At 37.1% G+C, this 21,692-nt stretch overlaps 1 protein-coding gene across 2 annotated transcripts in view; it reads left to right on the top strand.

Moving 5' to 3' along the window:
• The window catches only part of ADCY7 (adenylate cyclase 7), a 2,777,509-nt gene that overhangs the window by 2,669,049 nt on the left and 86,768 nt on the right, over positions 1–21,692 (top strand). For both annotated transcript variants that reach the window (XM_044081980.1, XM_044081981.1), the window contains 2 exons: positions 13,734–13,880; positions 20,637–20,741. In XM_044081980.1, the coding sequence (XP_043937915.1) occupies positions 13,734–13,880; positions 20,637–20,741 (252 nt within the window). The remainder of the gene's footprint in view (positions 1–13,733; positions 13,881–20,636; positions 20,742–21,692) is intronic.

Genomic DNA, 21,692 nt, shown 5'->3' with positions numbered 1-21,692 from the left:
AGCCTGACTCCATTTTAAAAGATATACCTGGATGCAATTCAGCATATCAGAAATGCAGTGATAATTCTCTCAATACTGTGTGAATTGGTTTACCAACATAATGTTGAATGCTAAATGGTTGAAACTGAATTGGTTGAACACACTATATTCAATTATCAAAATGTTGAAATAAAATTAGTCTAAACACACAATGTCGATATTATTAAATTTGCCCATTTCTGCATTGTAGTGCGATCTCGGAGTTGATATATTTAAGTAGGGGGTGTGGGGGGGGCGCAGCAAAATGGTAGAGTTGATCTCATTGCTTTTTCAATGAAATGATTGTAGACATTTTGGTACTTCAATGTTTTGGGTTGAGATGTTATTTTTCAACCAAATGACTATTAGACATTATGACATTCAACGTTATGTCAGTAAACCGTGTGAATTAAGTTACAGCTTTTGTTTCTGAATCTATCGATTCTGACATCTTTGACTGTGAGGACATTTCTCAAAGCTCTGGACTAAATATATTTAGATTGTTCTCGAAAGCAAGGCTGACATGAAAAAAATACAATGGTGCGATATCTTGTAAGCCTTTGAAGTCCCAAGTATTCGGTCCTTGCAGTATGTCCTTTCTGCGACCCCCCCCCCCTTTTACCAAAGCATTCCTGTGGGAGTACAAGATTTAAATAATTTAACTCTTCTGATTGTTTTTCCTTTTACAGATCAGTAACTGACAACAGACTTCACGTGGGCACAGTTCCAGGACGTCAGGGCCTGGAGCTTCTATTTCAGAGGGAACTACATACTATTTATAAGATAATGACTTCTTTCATTTAGCTTTCTGCCAGTGTTCCTTCTAACTTCAGCAAATAGTTACTGTGTATTGTGCTTACACCTTAAAATATATAAATACAAAGGAACTCCCATGTTTTTGAACCTTGTTACCATCTGTGCAGAAACATGTCATTAGGTACTGGTTTATTCTGAAGAAGTGAATGCATTACAAATGGCACAGAACACAAGCCAAATAGACTGTAAACATTGGTATAGGATCATAGGAGATTACTAGGCTGCTGACCCAGAGGTCATTTTCAGCCTAGCCTTTTCACCCCAATGTAATACTGTAGAGGTACTAGTCAGTAGCCAAGATTGCATTTAGTGATGACTGCCTTTACTGTTAGACAACTTTTAAGATAATCTGGCAGTTGGTATAAAGGGTTAAGGGATATGAGCTGTAGTCCCTGTGGTACAGGGTTTGATTCTCTCATCCCTCATTTGCCTACTTTATGAATTTGAGCAAGTCACTTAACCAGACATTGCTACCAGGTCACCCTCTAAAAGAGACTTTGTGGGCCTATGTGGCTAACAAATGGGTGTTATTGTTAGTTCCCCCAGCACAAAATTAGATTAAATGCATGTAGTATATCTGCTAAGTAGAATTTATTTTGAAAAGTTTATATTTCATATAACTAATGGTGCTTTATCCTCAATTGGTTAGTTGCAATTTTATGTAGTCATGTCCTGTGTATTTATTCTGAAGTATAACTATCAGTTTTATATTTGAATTTCCATCACAGGTAGTAAAAATGTAAATACTGTTAACTTTTGGATAAGAAGGTTATGTTTATTTATTTATTTATTTTTGCCTTTTTTTTTTTTTTTTTTTTTTTTTTTTTTTCCCCCTCCATCAGTTGATGACTAACAGATCCAGATGCCTCTGTTCATGTGGTGGGTCTACCTTTTCTATCCTCCCCCCACCGACTTAATCAGATAAGGGTTCAGAGTTGCCAGTGACATCAGAGCATCCTGGGTCTATGTCATACTGCTGCCAAGAGTATTTTTTACCTAATTTTCTTCCCCACCTTGAGCACAGCACCCCGTGGGTGGAGCATGGAATGGGCAGACCCTGTCAACCCCCCCCCCCCTCACTTCAGCAAAGGGCTGTTCCCAAGCAGTTCACAGGTTTTTTTCCCAACCTCCGTCAGAGAAATTTAACTGTGATTAAATGTCTGTTACACATGCCCATCCCTTCATCCCCTGTCAGCACCAGAGATCCTCAAGCGGCTAACTGAATATGCGATGCCCAAGTTGTAGTCATGGCTTTATCCCGCTATAACACAGTGCTGGCCACATTTATTTATTTATTTTAATTTGTAAACTGGGTAAATGGATTGTCTGAGAGCCCTTTTCAGCCATGACCCTAGGCACAGGCAAACACTACACACTATGTGAAGTATAAAGAGTAGATTAATGCAGTAATGTAAACAGTTAAAATATAAGCAAGGTGCAGTTGTAAAAGTGATACAGTAGAGAGTCGATTATGCAAACTAACTGGGTCCAAGGGTAGTTCAGATAATCAAACTGTTTGGATAATCAAACATACACTGAATTGCATAAAAAACTTCTAACATCTTGTTTTTTTCTGCACTCAGGGAATACACTTTTTAACCATTCAGCAAGTCTAGTGGACAATAAAGAATATTTTTCACACACACACAGGCTATGAGTTCAAAAACATGCATAACCTGATACGTATAACATTTACATATTCAGACTTTAATTTTTCCTACCAAAAAACTTTGGAAGAGTGGGTTCAGATAATTGACTGTTCGGATAATCAACTCTCTAATGTATTAAAAAAGGATATAAGCTGCAATAAAGTACAACATGGTTTAAAAATAAGTTACAGGCATGAATAAATCCAAAAAAAGCTCAGACTATCAGAAAAAAAACAGCAACTTTAATAAATAGCTTTGGTAAGCGCTTTCGTCTCAAAAATAACTTAGAGTCTTCTTCAGACCCAAACGACCAAGACGTTACAGGCATGGTTTTAAACAGAGACCTCAACTTCATACAATAAATAGGAGGAATATTTAAGAGCGAGTGGAGCAGAAGATGGAGAAAGGGGCAAAATAAATGTAGTAGTTGAAAAGCATTTGTACTCTTTAACCTTTAGGAGTTAATTCTGTAAGGAGAAATTTTCTCAAGACAGAAAGTTTTCTAAGACTTAATTTTAGTGGTTAGGGAGTTTCAGAGTTTGGAACAAATTTTGAGAAAAATCTTTCTATAGAGTGTAAAACTAAGCTCACAGCTATAGAGTAAATGTGCAGTTGGGTGGGATCCTAATTAATGTTTAGAGTATAGGTGATTTGCTGCGCAGCAAGAGGTGGGTAGAATTCAGAGTATAGGATTTTATGAAAGATGGATTTCTACAAAAAATAACCTCTTTCAGTTATAGTAAGTGTTTGGAGGTTTTAATACCATGACATGAATGGACTCCATTCTAGAGTCAGGCTATGAATTAGTATTCAAGAAATTACTATTGCTTCAGACTTGGAAATTTGTGAAAAGTGCTCATCTCAGTACCAGTAGTGTACCTAGAATTCCCACCTCCTAACAGTTAATACAGTATTGCTAGCATATCTAAATATGCTTGGTAATACTGGAACTGTCTGTGTGTCTTTAACCCACATCGATCTAGTTTCTACTTCCACATCCTGGAATTTTATGACTTTGTGAATCTCAGTACATAGGATACTGTAATCACTGAGCGATTTCAATGATCATTGACACCTTTGTCCCGCTTATTTTTACTGCTATAGCTGGTGACCTTGTTTCTACTTAACTATTGGTACTAGGTGATCCCATTTGATCAGAACTTCATTCTCATTCTTTTGGAAGTCATTTATAGCAGTCAAAAGAAAGGGGACATTGTAAATAAAACTGAGAAAGAAGAAATAAAGTGGATTATTAATTTGCAGGCAGATCGACCACCAGGTCTTAATCTCATAGTTCCACTTAGACCGATTTTGAAGGCCAGGAGATCAAAGATAGGTTAAAAAAAAGAGGTGTGCCTGTTTTCAAGAAGTATTATTGGTGCAATACCAGAGAGACATGACAAAATATATGTATTAGGCCTTTAAGCACAGAAGTCTTCTTTCATAGGCTATCAGTCTGATAGGCTGGTTACAAATAAAAACGGAGTCCCTGTTTTTCTCATGATCTGATGAAGATAATTCAAAAGTGCTTACTTTATGCAGAAGGGACGTTGAACTAAAGTTTATTTTGTTTTAGTGTTCACAAGTTTTATTTGTTCATTAAAAATTTTCCAGACCGTGGTGGTGGAATTAGACCTTCTGATTTTGTTTAGTCTCATTTGCCTGTTCCACCTTTGGTAGCGGAGAGGTATCTTTTAATTCATTCTCAGTCGTGGTTTGTGGTTCATATTCTTCCAGTGCTTCTAAGCTACTTGTCTCTTATAGTGTTTGCACAATCCTCGGTACAACAGTCTTGCTACATTGCTGTACCTTTCAGTACACAGATCCTCGGGCTTGACTATATTGCATTGAGAAACAAACTGTTTCTAGATCTGTATTATAGGACTTGAATTTGTTTCTCAATTTTTCTACCATCCTTGTAAACCAATGTTTTTGTATCCTGCTATCTTGAGCTGCCATTCTTAGTCTTTCACCTTATGATTTAAATTCACCTCTCATTAACCTTTAATGTATTTAATCTTAATCAACATGTGGTTGTTGTGGGGGTTGTCTTGCATAATGCAGCTAGATCTGTGTCAGACGTGAAGTGATTTGAAATTCGATAAGCCGTTTTCAGTTGTAGTAATATTTTATTGGTAGAATGTGTGTGAAGGAAAAGGGATCGAGCTGTCTTTTTAACAGTTAACGTGTGTTTGGGGGCTGAAACAAACATCATCGATGGATTTTGTTCTGGAAGTGTTAACCAGCAAACAATGTTTATTGCACCATACACAGGTGGTGGTAAAGACAGATTGCAGTTAGTGATCAAAGTCAGTGGGGTTATTTGAACTTTGTGAGAGCAGTGCATCAGGAGAGGGGAGGGTTTTAAGATTCAGTAAGTTAGATGGAACAGTACTTGGGTAATGTGAAAATAGCATTCTACTGAAAATGAAGTCTTGAGGGACACCAGATTGGAGCATTTGTACGGGAAGACATTGCTTTTCCAAAACTCGCTATGAGAAATCTGATTGTGAGGTAGCTTTTAAACCAGTTTTATTGGTTCATATGTGAAGCGTATACTGATGGGAGATGAGAGCTATGATCAGTGAGATAAAAAGAAATGTTTTAGTTCAACAGAAATGACACCTGTGTAAGGAACTTTATCCATGTTGGAGGATGTACAGTCTTTAGTCTGGGTGGGGTAGGTTTTGCCTGGATTTGGTAAATCTGGCTTCACTTCTGGACAAGTGGTGACTATCAGTGTCCCTACTAGCGGCTGATATATATTCTTAAGTCCTAGATCCTGATTTATTGATATTGCGTTTTATAAAGAGTTTTTGCTGCTCTAAGACTTGGGCTGTGAGAGTGCAGTCACTACATATAGTGTGTTCACCCCTTTTAGGGTGTTTATCCCTCCATAGTTATATAACTGTGGAGTGAGTTAGTAAGAGGATGTAGCCAGCTTCCCTTACTGCAAAAAGCATAGTTTTGTGCAAAATGGTAGTTTCAGGCCATTTTGGAAAGATGTTTCGTGCAGAAGCTGTGACTATCTATTTTGTGTAATGGCCTTGCTCAAAAAAGTTTTTAAACAAGTATGAAGGTTTTTCTTCATTTGCAGGTTTCCTTACATGAATGGTCTCAGTGGTTGGCTGCAATTTGTGCCACTTATAGCATAACTTTATAACAGATATAAACCAAAAGAACACTGCCACAGGATAAAGTAATCTTCCTGTTTCATTGAGTGTTTTTGTTCCTTATGAACTCCATAGAATGACAGCAACAAGAAATTAAATGTTTCAATACACAAGCATGAAACATGAGTGGTTACTACTTCAGCCTTTAACTTTTTTCTTTTAAAACAGGTAAAATAGATGAATACTCATCAAGATCGGGAGCTAAATCAGCCCTTAACTTAATCTGCTGTCTCAAGTCATTTAAAAGCAATTCATTCTCCCATAATCCCCCTTGGAGACTGAAAATGTTTCCAATTTCTTTAGAATAAAAAAAGTGTGTGTGTGTGTGTATATATAAATATATATATATATATATATATATATACATATGTGTGTGTATATATATATATATATATATATATGTGTGTGTGTGTATATATATGTATATATATATATATATATATATATATATGTGTGTGTGTGTGTGTATATATATATATATATATATATATATATATATATGTGTGTGTGTGTGTGTATATGTATATATATATATATATATATATATATATATATATGTGTGTGTGTGTATATATATATATATATACATGTATATATATATATGTGTGTGTGTATTTATATATATATATATGTATATATATATATATATATATATATATGTGCATATATATATATATATATATATATATAAATATATATAAATATATATATATATATATATATATATATATATATATATATATATATATATATATATATATATACACACACACACACACACACGTGCGTGCATATATATTTTTTTAAATGGTTACATTCACAATGATGTTTAAAAATTACATTTGCATTATCTTTATTCATAATGCTTCTGAGATATCCATAAATTATTTTGCTAAGCTTCCTCTCCATCTTGCTTCCATAAAATGCTGGGCAGATAGAACATTGTCCAGTGTGCGCCACCCCACATGTGTTGCAGTTAAATTTGCCACCACAGTCCAATGGGTAAGGGTAACCATGAACATTAATAGAAACACCATCCTTGATGTACCCACAACAGTGGCAACAATGTTATTTCTTCATGATGCTATGCCTGAACTCTTTATGATGATTGGTTTCTAATGTGTTTAATACATGAGATGGACCAGATCCCAGCTTACCAAAGTCAGGAACATCTTTAAATAACAAGCCCCAGTTCTTCTGCATAATGAGAGTTGATGCAATGATGTAAAATCATTGAATGATTAAAATCCTTACCAGGTCTCTTAACCCCTGGTAAGTTTTTTTTTTAATGGGTGAATATTGGCTGCCCTATTATCAAGTACAAATCCAAACATCTCTTTAGTAAGCTTAACTGGGTAGTTTCTACTGATAAGAATTGTTTGACCGATCTGTTTATAAGTAATAAGTCTGGACAAACATATTAATTGCCCTTTAACCATAAACCTTGACATTGACAATAGACCGTTTGTCCATAAGCATCTGCACTATTAAAATGAGCGTAACTATTGGAAAACATCAGTTTCCTGTACTAATTTGATTCAAAACAACCTGTAACTAATTTTTTTATACAGGGTAACATCTAAAAAGTTCATCTCTATACAATCAGTGTTTAAAGAAAACTCTAAAAAGTCTGTACTATGAGACAGATAGTCACAGAACTCAAGCAACTGTGTACCACCCTTCAAAATATAAAAGAGGTCAACCAAAAATCTTGAATAACATCTTAAGTAGATATTATGTATGCTGCCAAAAATGTATCTTTGTTCCAAGTGGCAGAGAACAATATTGGCAAAAATGGGGGCATAGGCTGCCTCCTTAGCAACTCCAGTCATCTGTTTGAACTGTTTGCCCTCGAAGATGAAAAAAGTTGTTGGACAAGACCAAATCATAAATAAACAAAGATTATATGATGGATTTGAACAGTATGTCATTAAATAAACTACCTTCCAAAATCAAATTAAGCATCTTACCCACATAGTCTAAGGAATTCATTAATACCACCCCACCCCCCATAAATCAAGTTTCATAACCCAAATGTCTCTGCTGGAAACCAGTTCCTTTAAAACACTGATTCTTTTGGTGATAAGGCTGTAAAGCCTATTCACAGGTTGTGTCCTGGCTGCAGAGTGGATAGTATAAATACAAGGTTTTTCATAAAGTGTTACTTGTGGGTTCCATGTAGAGTTATTTGAAAACTTAATCTGGAACTTTTTTATTATTGAAATCATTCTGTTCAAACATCAAGGCAATTATCAGTTTTCTTAAATATAACTTTAATTCAATAATAATGTCTACATTGCTAATTCTTTTAGTAGGTAAAAATGGAAACACTTTCTGAAATAAGCTATAATGGGTATCAGTAATGCCCAAACTGCAGAAATTAAAAATATGAAAGTCTTGCTCACATGGTGGACCAAAACTAGAGTCACTGCAATCATGAAAAACAATTAATTTTGGCATTCAGAGTTCGGCTGCCCCATCCTTTTGTTAGTGTGGGTACTCCGACCCACACTTCTGCCCTGAGGGGACACATCAATTTACTAGGTGTTCAGACTTCCCACTTTTATAACAGACTTTGTCAGTGGTGTGTTTTAATTTCATTTTCAGCTTTAATAATTTGCCCTTGGAAACATTGTGTTTAGCCTATTTTCAAGTAACCAGACTTAAATAGTTTATTTAACACATGCAAAGTAATTATAAAAACTCTGTGATGATGCAAATTTTCACATAAGTAACATTTAAAAAATGTTAGTTAGTTCCATTATATCATCCCATGGTTTGTTGTTCAGTACCCACATGTTACACAGACCTATACCAAGCAAGACAGGATTACATTGCTTTTCATATGTCAGCTCTGAGACATTAAAGGACAAATTCCAAGTGTCTTTGTCTCAGAACTTGCTGCGAGACTTGTTGTATGAGTAAATGACTTACTCTTAAGCTTGTTCATAGATAGACCTTACACCAAAGTAAGTCACTTACACTGAGAACATGTTTTCTTTAATCATGGCAGACTTGCACCATAGTAAATCACTTACACTGTGATTAAGTGTTTTGGAATCAGGCCCCAGGTCCCTCTATTCACAGTGTTATTTTAGCCTGACTTGACTATTTCAAATTAATGGACACATTACTAACACTACCGGTCATACACTCGCACAAACAAGAACATTTTAGACTTTGGATTATCAGCATTTTACCCTTTTACACAGACTGCATTTCATCGAACACAGTTTGTTTGCATAATTATCTGATTTTACTTGGATTTATTTAACATCTGGGACTTTAATGTGGGTTTACGGTGAGCAACAGTTAGTGATTTAATACTGATGTCTCAACGCTGCTTAATTTAATGCTTGCTTGTTTTTGAAACTTTATAGGTTCATAGGTTCATAGGTTCATACTAGGCTATCTGCCCTAGGGCATTTATAAGCCTAGCCAGAATGTGTTTGGCTTTCGCCACCCATTTTAAATTTATTTTGCTATGCCCTTTTTTGAGGTTAGTATACTGTGCCCCTGTCTAGCAGTGACACAGAAGTGATACCCAGGGTAAACCTATGATCTCCCATCCACTCATCAAGATTCCTCTTGAAGAGAGTCAATGAGGGACTCTGCCTAATCTGGACTGGGATTTTATTCCAGAGTGAAGGGAGCCTCTGGGTTATGAATCTGTCCCTCCAGCATGTCCTATTTAATTCAGTGGTGAGGTTCAAGTCTCTCGAGCACGTAGCTCGATGGGATTTGGATTTTCTGAGGTGCAGCATGTCCATTAATTCCGGGTTGGACATGGCTTTATACATCAGTCACAGATCGCCTCTGAACAGGCGGTATGCCACTGAGTAGAGCTGGAGTTTCTTTAACCGGGCAGCATATGGCATCTGTTTGAGCCCTTTGATCCTCTTGGTGAGGTACTTTTGGGGTCTTTCCAGTTGCTGCAGGTGTCTGGTAAGGTACATCCCAAAAGGGGCATTGTACTCAATTATGAGCCTGATGAGGGATGAGTAAAGAGGCATGATGACCTCCCCTGATCTAGATGTGAATCCCTTCATGATTAGGTGGGCTATATAAAATGTTTTTCTAACCACTTTGGCCACGTGGTTGTCAAATGAGAGATTGCTATCAACTTGGGTCCCCAGGTCCCTAATTACTTCTTCTGTACTAAATGGATTACCACCTATGTGGTAATTTGTGGGCACTTTGTTTTTGCCAAAGGGGATGACTATACACTTTTTGGCATTTAGCTTGAGGCCTTGGCTCTGGCACCAGTTGTCTTTTTCTATGAGGCCCTTTTGGAGGATGCTTGTGTTGGCTGGAGAGTCGATTATGGCACCCAGTTTGCAGTCATCTGCGAACTTGGTCAGCCACAGTCCTTCCGTGTTGGCCTATACCTCCGAGAAATATATACCGAACAAGAGAGGTCCCAGGACTGAACCTTGTGGGACACCACTTGTAACTGGTTTGGAGTCTGACATGGCTCCAGCAATTCTAACCATGTGGGTTCTGTCCTTGAGCCAGTTTGCAATCCATCTAGTGACATAGGGGTTTATATTTAAGCTGGTGAGCTTATCTATAATGCCCGAGTGGGGTATTGTATTGAAGGCTTTTGCGAGGTCCAGGTAGGCTGTGTGGACCACCTTCCCCTCGTCAATGGCCTTGGTGACTGTTTCAAAGAAATCAACCAGGTTTAAGAGGCAGGATCTGCCCTTAACAAAGCCAAACTGGATAGGATCCAGTGTCTGTAGGTCCCCAATATCTTTATTTATGAGGTCCATGATGATCCTTTCCATAGCTTTGCAGACCAAGCTAGTCAGGCTTATGGGGCGATAGTTTCCAGGATCTGTTGAGGCACCACCTTTATGGAGAGGGACCACTGTTGCTGTACACCACTCTTTGGGCACATATCCTGTAGTAAGGCTGAGATTGAAAAGTAGTTTTATGTTTGGGTTTAGCTCTTCTTGGAGTTCATGTAGGATGCAGCCCGGGACACCGTCTGGTCCCATTGATGCTGTGTTTTTTGCTTTGGAGAGGGCGGCTTTTACCTGAGCATCTGAGATGTCAGTGGGGCAGCACTCTGCTGGGATAGATATTTGCCCTTTCGGTGGGGAGGGGGGGGAGAAGTTTGAGCTGAACCTGTCAGCTAGGATGTTGGCAATGTCTGTGGGTTCAGTGTATTTTTTGTCATTTTGGACTAATTCTGAGCATATCTGGGAATTACCACCCAGGTTCCTAACATAACTAAAGAAAGCCTTGTGATTATCCTTAGTGTCCTGTGCAATTTTTCTCTCGAAGCTGGCCTTAAACGATTTTACGAGTGCCCGTAGTTTTTTGCTAAAACTGATCAGTGATGCCTTCCCTTTTTGGGATTTTGCTCTATCATTTAGTAGCTTCCTCCTTCTATTGTATAGTTTGTTTATGGCTGGGGTCCACCAGACAGGACGTCTGCCTTTGGTGGACTGGGTCTTGGTTTTATTTGGGATCGCATGATCCATGCATTCCTGAAGGTGTTCATAGAATGCGTTTATAAAGGATTCTGCGGTCTGGGCCGTATTTTCCACAGGCCCGGGGGCTTTGAAGGATTCCACCTCGGTTTTGAGGAGTGTGAAATCTGCTTTAGAGAAGTTTTTCACTGTGGTTTTCTGGGCAGGGGGTGGGGTCAGGATGTGAATATCCAGTGAGATTAGTTTATGGTCTGATCTTACCAGTGAGGGATACACTGTGTATTTTCACTATTGTTAAGAGTGAGGCCCATTTTGATAGGTCCTGACAGTTCAGAAATACATAGTGAATTAAAGAAGAAACAACAAATGCACCTTTAAAGCTTTTTTTTTTGGAGGGGGGAGGTAGATCATCACCCTACAGCCCCAATACTCTGCCATTTATATGTATGGCTCTTGAGATTGCTGTACCTTGGAGTAAGGTAAATGTTCCAAGATACTGCAGTCTTGAGCTTAACAAGTAAAGTGGTCACACAGAAAAGCAACAAATGCAAAAGCTGGAAAAAAAAGAAACAAAACTGTCAAACCAGTCTCTCCACTGTGTAATACCTTAAATGTCCTCTATAGTACTGTGTAATACCTTAAATGTCCTCTATAGTACTGTGTAATACCTTAAATGTCCTCTATAGGAGGCTAAGCTAGTAGAGTTTGCCTTTATTGGCATGAGTGTATCGATAATGACTTATAAAGTAAAAAAAAAAAAAAAGTAAGCATTTAGAAGCCATGGAGCTAGAACATTTGTATGTCCTTAAGGTGTAATTTGCGTATTTGCCATGGACTTTCGTCAAAGGAGGTTTAAGGATTTACAGGGTAAAGAGTCAGTTTGTCTCAGTATATTTTATACCTGATTTGCAGTTACAGTTCAGATATTCCCAGGATTAGAATTACCATCCTCAGAATATCAGTAGGAACCTGTATTTTGACATTGTATCTTATTATAGACATAAGAAAAGCCTAGCTAAACTAGAGTTTTCATTGTGTGATACCATAAACCTCCTGCAATAGAGGCCCCAGGATATATGCAAATGGTCCCTTAATGACATGTAGTGTTTCAACTAAATGGCTTCTGAATGTCTAAGACTTTTTACTTTTTCTTCTTTAGTCTTTATGGATACATTCAGGCTAATAAAGCCAAACCCCACTAGCTGTGGACATGCATGTTTTGGCCTTCTTGCAAACTCATCAGCACAGTATAAGTGGACTGTTTGGCTATACTTTAGGAACATAGAGTCTTTAAACTCAGATGATGTCCATAACCATTGAGCTGTGTATAAAATATCCCAACCAGAGAGTAAAAAGGTCACGCAGACAAACCAATTAGTAAAAACTACAAGAAAAACCTAGCCAAACTAGAGTTTTGATTTTTATGGGCCTGAATGTATCCATAAAGACTTAAAAAGAAACAGTAAACAATCATTGGCATTCAGAAACCCTTTAGCTGAAATACTTGATGACCTTAAGGACTTATTTGCATATATCCCATGGGCCTCTATTACAGGAGATTAAGGTATTACACAATGAAAACTCTACCTTGGCTAGGTTAAAGGATCAAAGTATGCAGTGCGCTTAAATTTCCAACAACTTGTGAAAAAGAAATGGGAAGGCTGGAACTACTCTGCATTTGGCAGGAAACTAGTAAATATAACTTATTAATTGGCATATCCTTTTTGGAACCTATTTGCCAAAACACCCAAAATAAATGTTTGTTGGTCCAAAAGCAGAGAAGGCATACTTGTATATTTTGATTTATAAAGGCTGTTATTAATGAAGAATACCACTTTGGTTCCTATAAATGCAACTCAAATGTCACGTTTAACTATTCCTTTTATTTTAGCATGCTCTATAAATTTTTTATTTTTTCCATTTGATGTACATTCACATTCGGGGATGATACTGAACTACCCCAGTTAAATATTATACATAAATACACTTGCTAAATTGTAGGAGATATTAATACAAGTCTATACCTGAAACTTAGCACTCATGGGTGAAACAAAGCATATAATCTAAAAATCAAAATTTTAGGGCATTTAAGTCATTAGCGGTATAGGATTTTGAATAACTGTCTATCAAGGCAATTTTAGGAGTTTATGAACCTAAATTATACTTCTGAAAATGTTAAGCTGACAAAAGAGGCGGTAGTTTCAAATTATTACAGCAGAAAGTATGGTAATTTGAAAATATAAAATATTTTTCTGTGAGAAATGAATGTAAATATTAAGTAGAAAAGCTTATTGAAAGACAAGTGATATTGACTTGATGTAATGACACAGTAATCAGGTGTATTTTGCTTCTTTACTAAATATGAAAGAACTGATACTATCCTGCTACAAAGCTGCATTTGAGGCACCAGGAATTTTTAATCCCCTGAAGTAAACAAATTTATTTTAACATCTTATTTTCTATTTTGTTAGAACTGCTGTGTATTCGCTGGAAGGTTGTGTTTCAACATTTGTGTACTACTACTACTACAACGTCTGTTCATAATTAGAGCTCAGTCTGCATGTGCTTGATATAATTTAGTATGTAAATGACGAACAGTTCCCATAAAGATGTACTAATACCGTTGTCTTGTGTTCCAGGATCTGTATTATAAGGACTATGAGTACGTCTGTGTCCTGTTTGCTTCTGTGCCAAATTTCAAAGAATTTTACACCGAGTGTGATGTCAATAATGAAGGCCTGGAGTGTCTGAGACTACTTAATGAAATAATTGCAGACTTTGATGAGGTAGATTTGTTTCTTTGTTGTACATATTTTATAAAAATGCCATAATGTTCTTGAAAAACAAAAACGCAAAGAAAATGAGTCCTGTCTGTGGGATATGCAGTTAAAATAGATGTAGTCCATTCTGTCTCACCACATATCTTTCACTATAGCTTGACTTCCGGGAAGGATTTTCGTGTCCACAGTATTAGTACCTGTTGCCTGAAGTTTATAAGCCGATATACACATCGCAAATGGTATCAGCAATGACACTGTGCAGTCCTGTTGGTCTTAACATGTTATCTGCCATATGCACGTCTTCATGTCTAAAGGGAACCCTCCCCCTGCAGTTTTAGTTGCAGGCCCATTTTGAGTATGTCTTTATTTATTTGTCTTTGTTTACTGAGAAATTATGACTGAACAAGGCTCATTTTCAGCAGCTACCCAGGGTGAAAAGCTGTAGTAAATAAGTTCATAGGTACATACTAGGCTAGCTGCCCTTGTGGGCCATTTTAAGCCTAGTCAGTTTCCCTTTTTGTGCTCAAAATAACCCACCCATTTGGTTATAGACTGTCCTTATCCATCCCATGGTCGATAATTAGGTTCATAGGATAATACTAGGCTGTTGGCCCAGAGGCCCTTATAAGCCTAGCCATGAATTTTGCCCATGTTCCCACAAAGTCAGCACCTGATTCCGCTTTCCAACAGGGACACAGGTGGGATCCCAGGGGTATATTTTCTGTTTCCATCCAGTCATCCAAGCAGGTTCCTCTTAAAGAGGGCTAGTGAGGTACTCTGCTTGACATGGAGAGGGAGTCTGTTCTACAGATGGAGTGTCTTTGGAACAGAAATCTATCCCATTAACAAGTTCTATTAATGTCACAGACCAGGTTGAGGCCTTGTGTGTGGGTTGCACAAGAATAATTTGACATTTACTAGAACCAGTGGCTTCTCTTTTCCAGTGGAACCTGCTGTGAAGCTTTAGACAGCCCCTGGGGGATACTTTTTGTCTTTGTCCATAAGTCCATAGATTAGTACTAGGCTAACTACCTTTGTGGGCCATTTTAAACCTAGTCAGTTACTCTATGTGAAAATCAAGCCTGCACCTTGTGTCTACAAAGTAAACACCTTAACCATTATGCCAGCATCATAACTTAGAACAGCTGGGATAATACCACAGATGATTTGAGGAGACCCATGCATGGGATAAAGTATTTTGTCCATTAGTAGTGAAGGGGGTAGTCCTGGGTTAAATTTTCTGTTAATCATCCATAGATCTAAGCTGTGAGTGAAAATGGACAGGGATGAATTTTGTTTTATGTGGATAGGGAGTCTGTTCCATAGTAATGGTGTCTTCTGCAAAATACACCTGTCCCTCCAAACTGATGTTGTAGAAGAGGTTTAGATCCCTAGACTATGTTTGTCTGATGCCATTTGACTTGCTGATATGCAGTAAAATCCATCAATAAAGGGTCAGAGAATACTTTGTAAGCCAGAAACAAGTCACCTCTTAAAAGTCTGTAGGATGCCGAGTATAGTGACAGGGCTTTGAGTTGGTCCATGTAAGACATGCTTAGGCTTTGTATCCTTTTAGTAAGGTATCTCTGTGGGCGTTCAGTTGTTGCGTGTGTCTGGCCATATACATGCCAACGGAGGCATTATATTCAATGATTGGCCTAATGAAGGCTGAGTAAAGGGGGCTATGACAGCCCTAGATCTAGACACAATCCCTTTTTTTATAAGCTGTGTGATGTAGAAGGACTTTCTTACAACAATAAACACACGAAATAAGTCCAGGACCAAACATAGCTTCTATGGAATCAATTTTAATAAAACAAACTTAAAAATAAAATTAAAAAGAGGTTAGCGCTTTCATGCCTTGCAATAGAAACTTTGTTAGACAAACAAAGAACAAGCACATACATCCTATATAGCAACGCTAATTAATCAATGAAGCAATTTGCAATCTTTAAGCAATGGTTTCAAGAGGACACACTCATTCAACCCTGGATACTTCTGTGCCTGTAACAGTACTATCCATCTACTTTTAGCTTTCATTACCTTAATATTTAAATCCCCACCCCGTTTATCAGCATAAACACATTGTAAAACCATAAAACAAAAAGAATGACCATTATGGGCAGACACATGCTTATGCAATGCACTGGTGGAATCTTTGTGCTTAATATAACCTATATGTTCAAGTAAGCGCTCCCTCAAAGTTCTGGTGGTTTTTCCATCATAGAAACTACTACATTTCATGCAGGCAAAAAGATGCACTAGATTTTTACTCAAACAGTCTGCATAAAATTTGGGTAGGAATCTAAAATCTATAGTAGGATGCTTAAATTCTTTAAAACCTGGTATATAAGGACAAACTGCACAATTTCTAGAAGCAAAAGTATCTTTTCTATCTGAAACTGAAGTTAACTTCTGTTTGTGCTCATAGCAAAGTTGTCACTTGAGACAGAGTCCATTTTTTAAAACAAAACCTAGGCACATCACCTACAATCCCTAAGATTCTGTCATCAGATATAAGAACTGGCCAATTATTCTTTCTCACATCACTTACCCTGCTCACATTACTATAAAAAGTAATAACAGGTTTAACATGTCTATCATGTCCTACTCTTCTCTTAGGTAATCTATTCTCACTCTTAGTAAAATAGGGACGTGCCTCTCTACATCTTGCTCTCACTGCTTCAACACGTGCTCTTTCAAAGTCCATAACCATATAACTCCTGTCTAACAACTCATTCTCAAGACCTACAAGTGCTTCAGCAAAACCATCATCTCTAGTATGCAAATGTGATGTCCTATAAACTTGATTTTTAGCAATATTTTTAAAAATATAACCCGGATGCATACTATCACGATGCAACAGGGTATTCGTCCTACATGGTTTTCTATAAACTGAAGTCTGTACCATACCATCCGTACCTTTAAACAAGTGGACATCTAAAAAATCAGTAAAATCCAAATATACATTTTTAAAAGAAGACTGCTTTATGGTCCGACCCAACAGGTGATGACGATACGCAAGGGATGGTACAAGATGCTCCCATATTAGTAAGGACAAAATTCAAAATGTTATTCTCCCTCGTGGGTACTCTAACTGTTCCAGGGCATTAGTATTGACAAAAGTTGTACACTAGTGGTGATGTAGGTTTCCCAGCCTATGATTGGATAGTTAAGATCACCTAGGAAAATGGTGTAGGGTTTAATACTGAGTGATTCTAGTTCCTGTAGATAGGCGTTCTGGCTTTCTTTTATTATAGCCCTGCACAGCTGGTTTGCTCCCTGCTATTTTTAAACCATGTTTTGGTCACTAGACAGATGTCATTGTCTTCTAGATTGAGCAGGGCTTGTATGGAGTGGAGTTTCTTGTTCGGGCTCCTAGCATTGATCAGTAATACCTTCTTATTTTCCTTTGCTTGCTGCAGTATGTTGGTAGGTTTATCAGGTTGGCATTGCCTAAAAAAGGCTATGAAGGTGGACGATGTCTTTGCCAATAATCAAAACCCTAGAAGAGATAGATGCAGGCCATCCCTGGTGAAGCAGCATGATTTGTCAATGATGTCCTTCCAGGCTGACAAATATTGGACACTCTTTGAATGACACTAAAAACTAAGCTAATTATTGAAGTCTGTTATTTTTTGCTCATAATGCAGCAGCATCTTTGGAGAAGGTAGAATGCTATGCAGTGGTAGGCTCTTACCTGCCTTGGACGCAGTCTGAGAGCTCCATCATGTCTCTCATCATATAATCCAGGGAGGTATACATCAAGTCATTGACACCAGCATGAACTGTGACAGAGTCATATTGGTACCTGTTCAAGGAGTTCAGTACATGTTTGATGTGATGGATCCTGACACCAGACAAGCAACTAACTGTCACTCTTTCCTTGCTCAGCCTGGTATGAGGCACATCTGTATGTCTTACAATGGAGTCACCTATAAAAAGTAAAGTAAAACTTTGTCTAATTTTTTATATCGCAAAAACCTGGCATTTTAACGGGAGTGTGTACACTTTTTTATATCCACTGTACTTACTATGTCTTGGTAATTCCGATCCTGTGGCCCATCTCAAAATAATAATTTCCTTACTTGTATCCATTTGCTTCCCTAGCATTTCGGACACTGTGATCACCACCATCAACCCCCTTTTGTCATTTTCTACAAGGATCAGGGTGACATGCCAGGCCTCACCGTCTCTCTCAGTTCAGTACTGCTCTTCTTCCTCCTCCGTCATGCCTGTCTGCCTTTTGCAGGTCTTCTGTCACACAATCCATCCATCTCTTTTTTCCTCTTGCCTTCTTCCTGTCTGTCCCAAATCATATTCACCAATTTGTCTTCTGCTTTTATGCACACGTGCTTGAACTACAGTACTGTAATCTATTATTTGACTTTGTTTGCCCATCACCCAGTTCTCTGCAGGAATTATTTTAAATATTCTAACTGATTACACCCCCCCCCCAAAAAAAAAAAAAAAACATGCTCCCAGTTATCTCTCTCTTGTCCCTCACATTTTCAGCATTTGCTGTCCACCTGAGGAAAAAATACTCATGCAAACATTTCCTAGCAAAAATTCTAAACCTTCTAGGTGATGATTCATACTTAGGAGCCATATACATATCCTTCCATTGTTCCTTTGGGAAGAGGGACTGGTAAGGCAATTTAAAAATCTTTTCTAACCTTCTCTACTGGATTCTCACTTATTGTGCAGCATTTTATGTGCCTTACTAGTTACACCTTTTTGACGGCAGACAGAACTAAGAACTCCATCAGAGATGGTCTTTCATTTAGTACTCCCCGTGACTTTCTCTTTGCTTGTACTCTAATATCAGTCCATGGAAGGGATGATGTTTTCTAATCTGCTGTCCAGACTTCTGCTTAGCCTCGTCCTACTTTATTACCTTTTCCTGTCTAGTTATTTACTCCCAATACATTGGTTCTTTTGCCAGTTTTTTCCAGTAAATTCCAGCTCCCTCTTGCCTATTTTCTCTACCACTATTTGTAGTCATCCCTCTTGGCCAAATTCTTTTCTCCATTCCTGTGCTGGTTTGTTATTAGAATACTTTCTGCTACTTTACGAATTTAATATTCTGTATGGTGGTTGTTCTCCTTAAGGATCTGCATCCAAAATCCTACTAAGTCAGACTCCTTTCATTTTCATACCTTTATACTTTGATTTATAAACTTGATTTATAAACTTTTGCTTAGGTTCTGTATATGAGCCTTAACTATGTAGCTGTAAAGTATGTATTCAAATCAGGTAATACTAAACTACCTTGTTCTTTAGGGAGGATCAATTTTTAAACCACTTAACTCTTGCCATCTTCCCCTCCCAAATAAATTTCTTCAACTTTTTATTGTCATACAGAACAACTTCTCTGGTTAATAAGTCACCTGGCCTGTACATAAAACTGAAGTGGCAAAAACATTTCAGTGCTTGTATCTTACTATCCGTGCCCATACTCAAGACCTTCCAGTTTCACTATTTTTGTATTATCATTTGTTTAGTCTCTTCCCACATATCCTTAGCTGCCATAACAGAATGCTTTTTTAATCCATGCACCTAAATATTTGATGTTATTGTGTCCCCATAAATATGGATATTGCTGAACCAATTAATTTATGTTTTGTTGATCGTTAGCCATATTAAGATGTTTTGGAAAAGAATGTTCAGCATGTGTGGTCCATAACTAAAAAAATAATAGTCTAACATAATGTGATATGTATACAATTTTTAGGCTCTCCTCTTTTGATATAAAATGTTGATGTTCCACCAGGTGTACTTTTCTGGATCAAAAACTATTTCAGCAGGTAAAAATGTTGAGGATGCATTTCTAGAATTTTTTTGTTGCAAGGTTCCTGCTATAAATTTTTCATTAGTCTTTGCTGACTATTTTCAACTTTTCATATTTAAATTTTATGAAAACAGTTTTTTTAAGTTATTCCATTTTATCTTGCATTTCAGCACAAATGATTATGAAATGATGTTTCTTTCAAAGCAAAGAATGCATGTCTTGTTTTTTTTTTTTGTTTTTTTTTTTAACATTTTGGGAAGAGAAGGGTTGACATATTCAAATCTGTTTTTGTCAATAATTTTAGACAGCACATTGTAGACAAAGCGCCTTTAAGTGTATATTGAGAAACAGCTTCATTGTTTAAAATTGGAAACTGCAGTCTAATATTTAAGTATTTACTCTCCTCAGGGAAAAAAACACATGCGTATTAATGCAATATATTAACATATACATTGTTCTAGATATTGTATTTGCCTTGTCTTTGTGGACTAGGTCATGACTGAAAAAGGTACAAGAAGGACCAACTGACTTACCTAGTTACCTAAAAATAATTAAAATTAAATTGAAATCATTATTTCTCCTGTTTATTTTTCATCTTGTCTACTTCACCAGAGTCGCATTTTCCTTCATTTGAAGGAGCATATATCATCCCACACAGTTAGTGCTAGTTAAGCACCTTCTGTTGGCTACGGGGAATATAAGAATGGCAAACAGCTACTTTCTATTAATTTTTAGATCAACTGCTGTAATATTTTTGTGTGCCTAAAACTCGTCTAATAAATCAGTCTGTTGAGACTAATGGGACTACCCAGACAGCGCATTAAATTTTTTTTCTTCCACGTTTACGTATCTTGTGTTGGTCATGATCATCTTATGATTTAAGTGATGCACCCTGTTTAAATATATTCAGAAAACTCTAAAAGTTCTGTGATCAAAATTTCTAATTTAACACTGCTTTTCTTCCTCTACAGCTCTTGTCCAAACCTAAATTCAGCAGTGTTGAGAAAATCAAAACCATTGGAAGTACGTACATGGCAGCAACAGGGCTTAGCAATACTCAAGGTCAAGAGAATCAGGTATGTAAATGTGTATTCAAATAAATTTGTTTTTATAACTACTGGCAGCATAATTTTGATGTAATATAAGTACCAATCAAAAGGTTTTAGGCTTTACCCAGAAAAATATGTATAATAGGCATGTCACTGAATTATTTTTCGACTTTGCTTGCTCTTCAGTTATACTTGGTTCTGTGTTTTTCCTGCAGTGTTATGGGAACAGCCAAATCTTGGCTCCCTGTAAATTCTTTCTTAACCACTGTCATCTCTTTTGACAGCAGCAAATCCTTTAACAAAAAAATTCATATTGTTTTAGAACACAAACGAAGCAAAATCTGGAGAGGGAGATGGGTGTGAAAAAAAAAAAAAGTTGACACTTTTGTTATGGGATGTACATAGAAACATAACAGCAGTACCAGAAAATACATGAATATAGACTACAGTTGAAGAACTGGGACTCTTTCACTGGAGAGCAGATACGGGAAAACAAAACATGGTATGGGGTCCACGTGATCTTGAATGAGGATTATGAATTATTATAAGTGAGGATTAAAGATGTGCTGGCAGCTGAAGATGTCATCGAGTATATTGAGGATGCATTGTTTCTCAGTGATGTTGGTTTGATAGCATGTATTTATTTGCTGGAATGGATGGTGAGAACTGGATTAACAGAGGCCATTAAGAAGGAATCGGACAGATGAATAAGAAATGAAGCTTGGAGGGGGTGAGGGACTGCTGATATACTAGCCATAAACTAGGATAGATTAGATGGACAGTTTTGTTTCCTTCTGTTGAAGCTATTACATATGCACATTTTTAATTTTTCTTCTCACAGTAGCTTGTAATTCACATAGAAAGATGCAATATGTTTGTGCAAAACCGACATACCTTACTTCAGCTTTCTGTAGCCTTTCTTTTTCTCCCTAGCAGCCAGTTGTTATAATATTTTGGAGTTTAGAAAGATGGAGTATT

This window comes from Protopterus annectens, chromosome 8.part1, assembly GCF_019279795.1.
Source record: "Protopterus annectens isolate FY-2018-M chromosome 8.part1, PAN1.0, whole genome shotgun sequence".
In the NCBI taxonomy this organism is placed as follows: domain Eukaryota; kingdom Metazoa; phylum Chordata; order Ceratodontiformes; family Protopteridae; genus Protopterus; species Protopterus annectens.
This window is presented reverse-complemented; position numbering and strand designations above follow the sequence as displayed.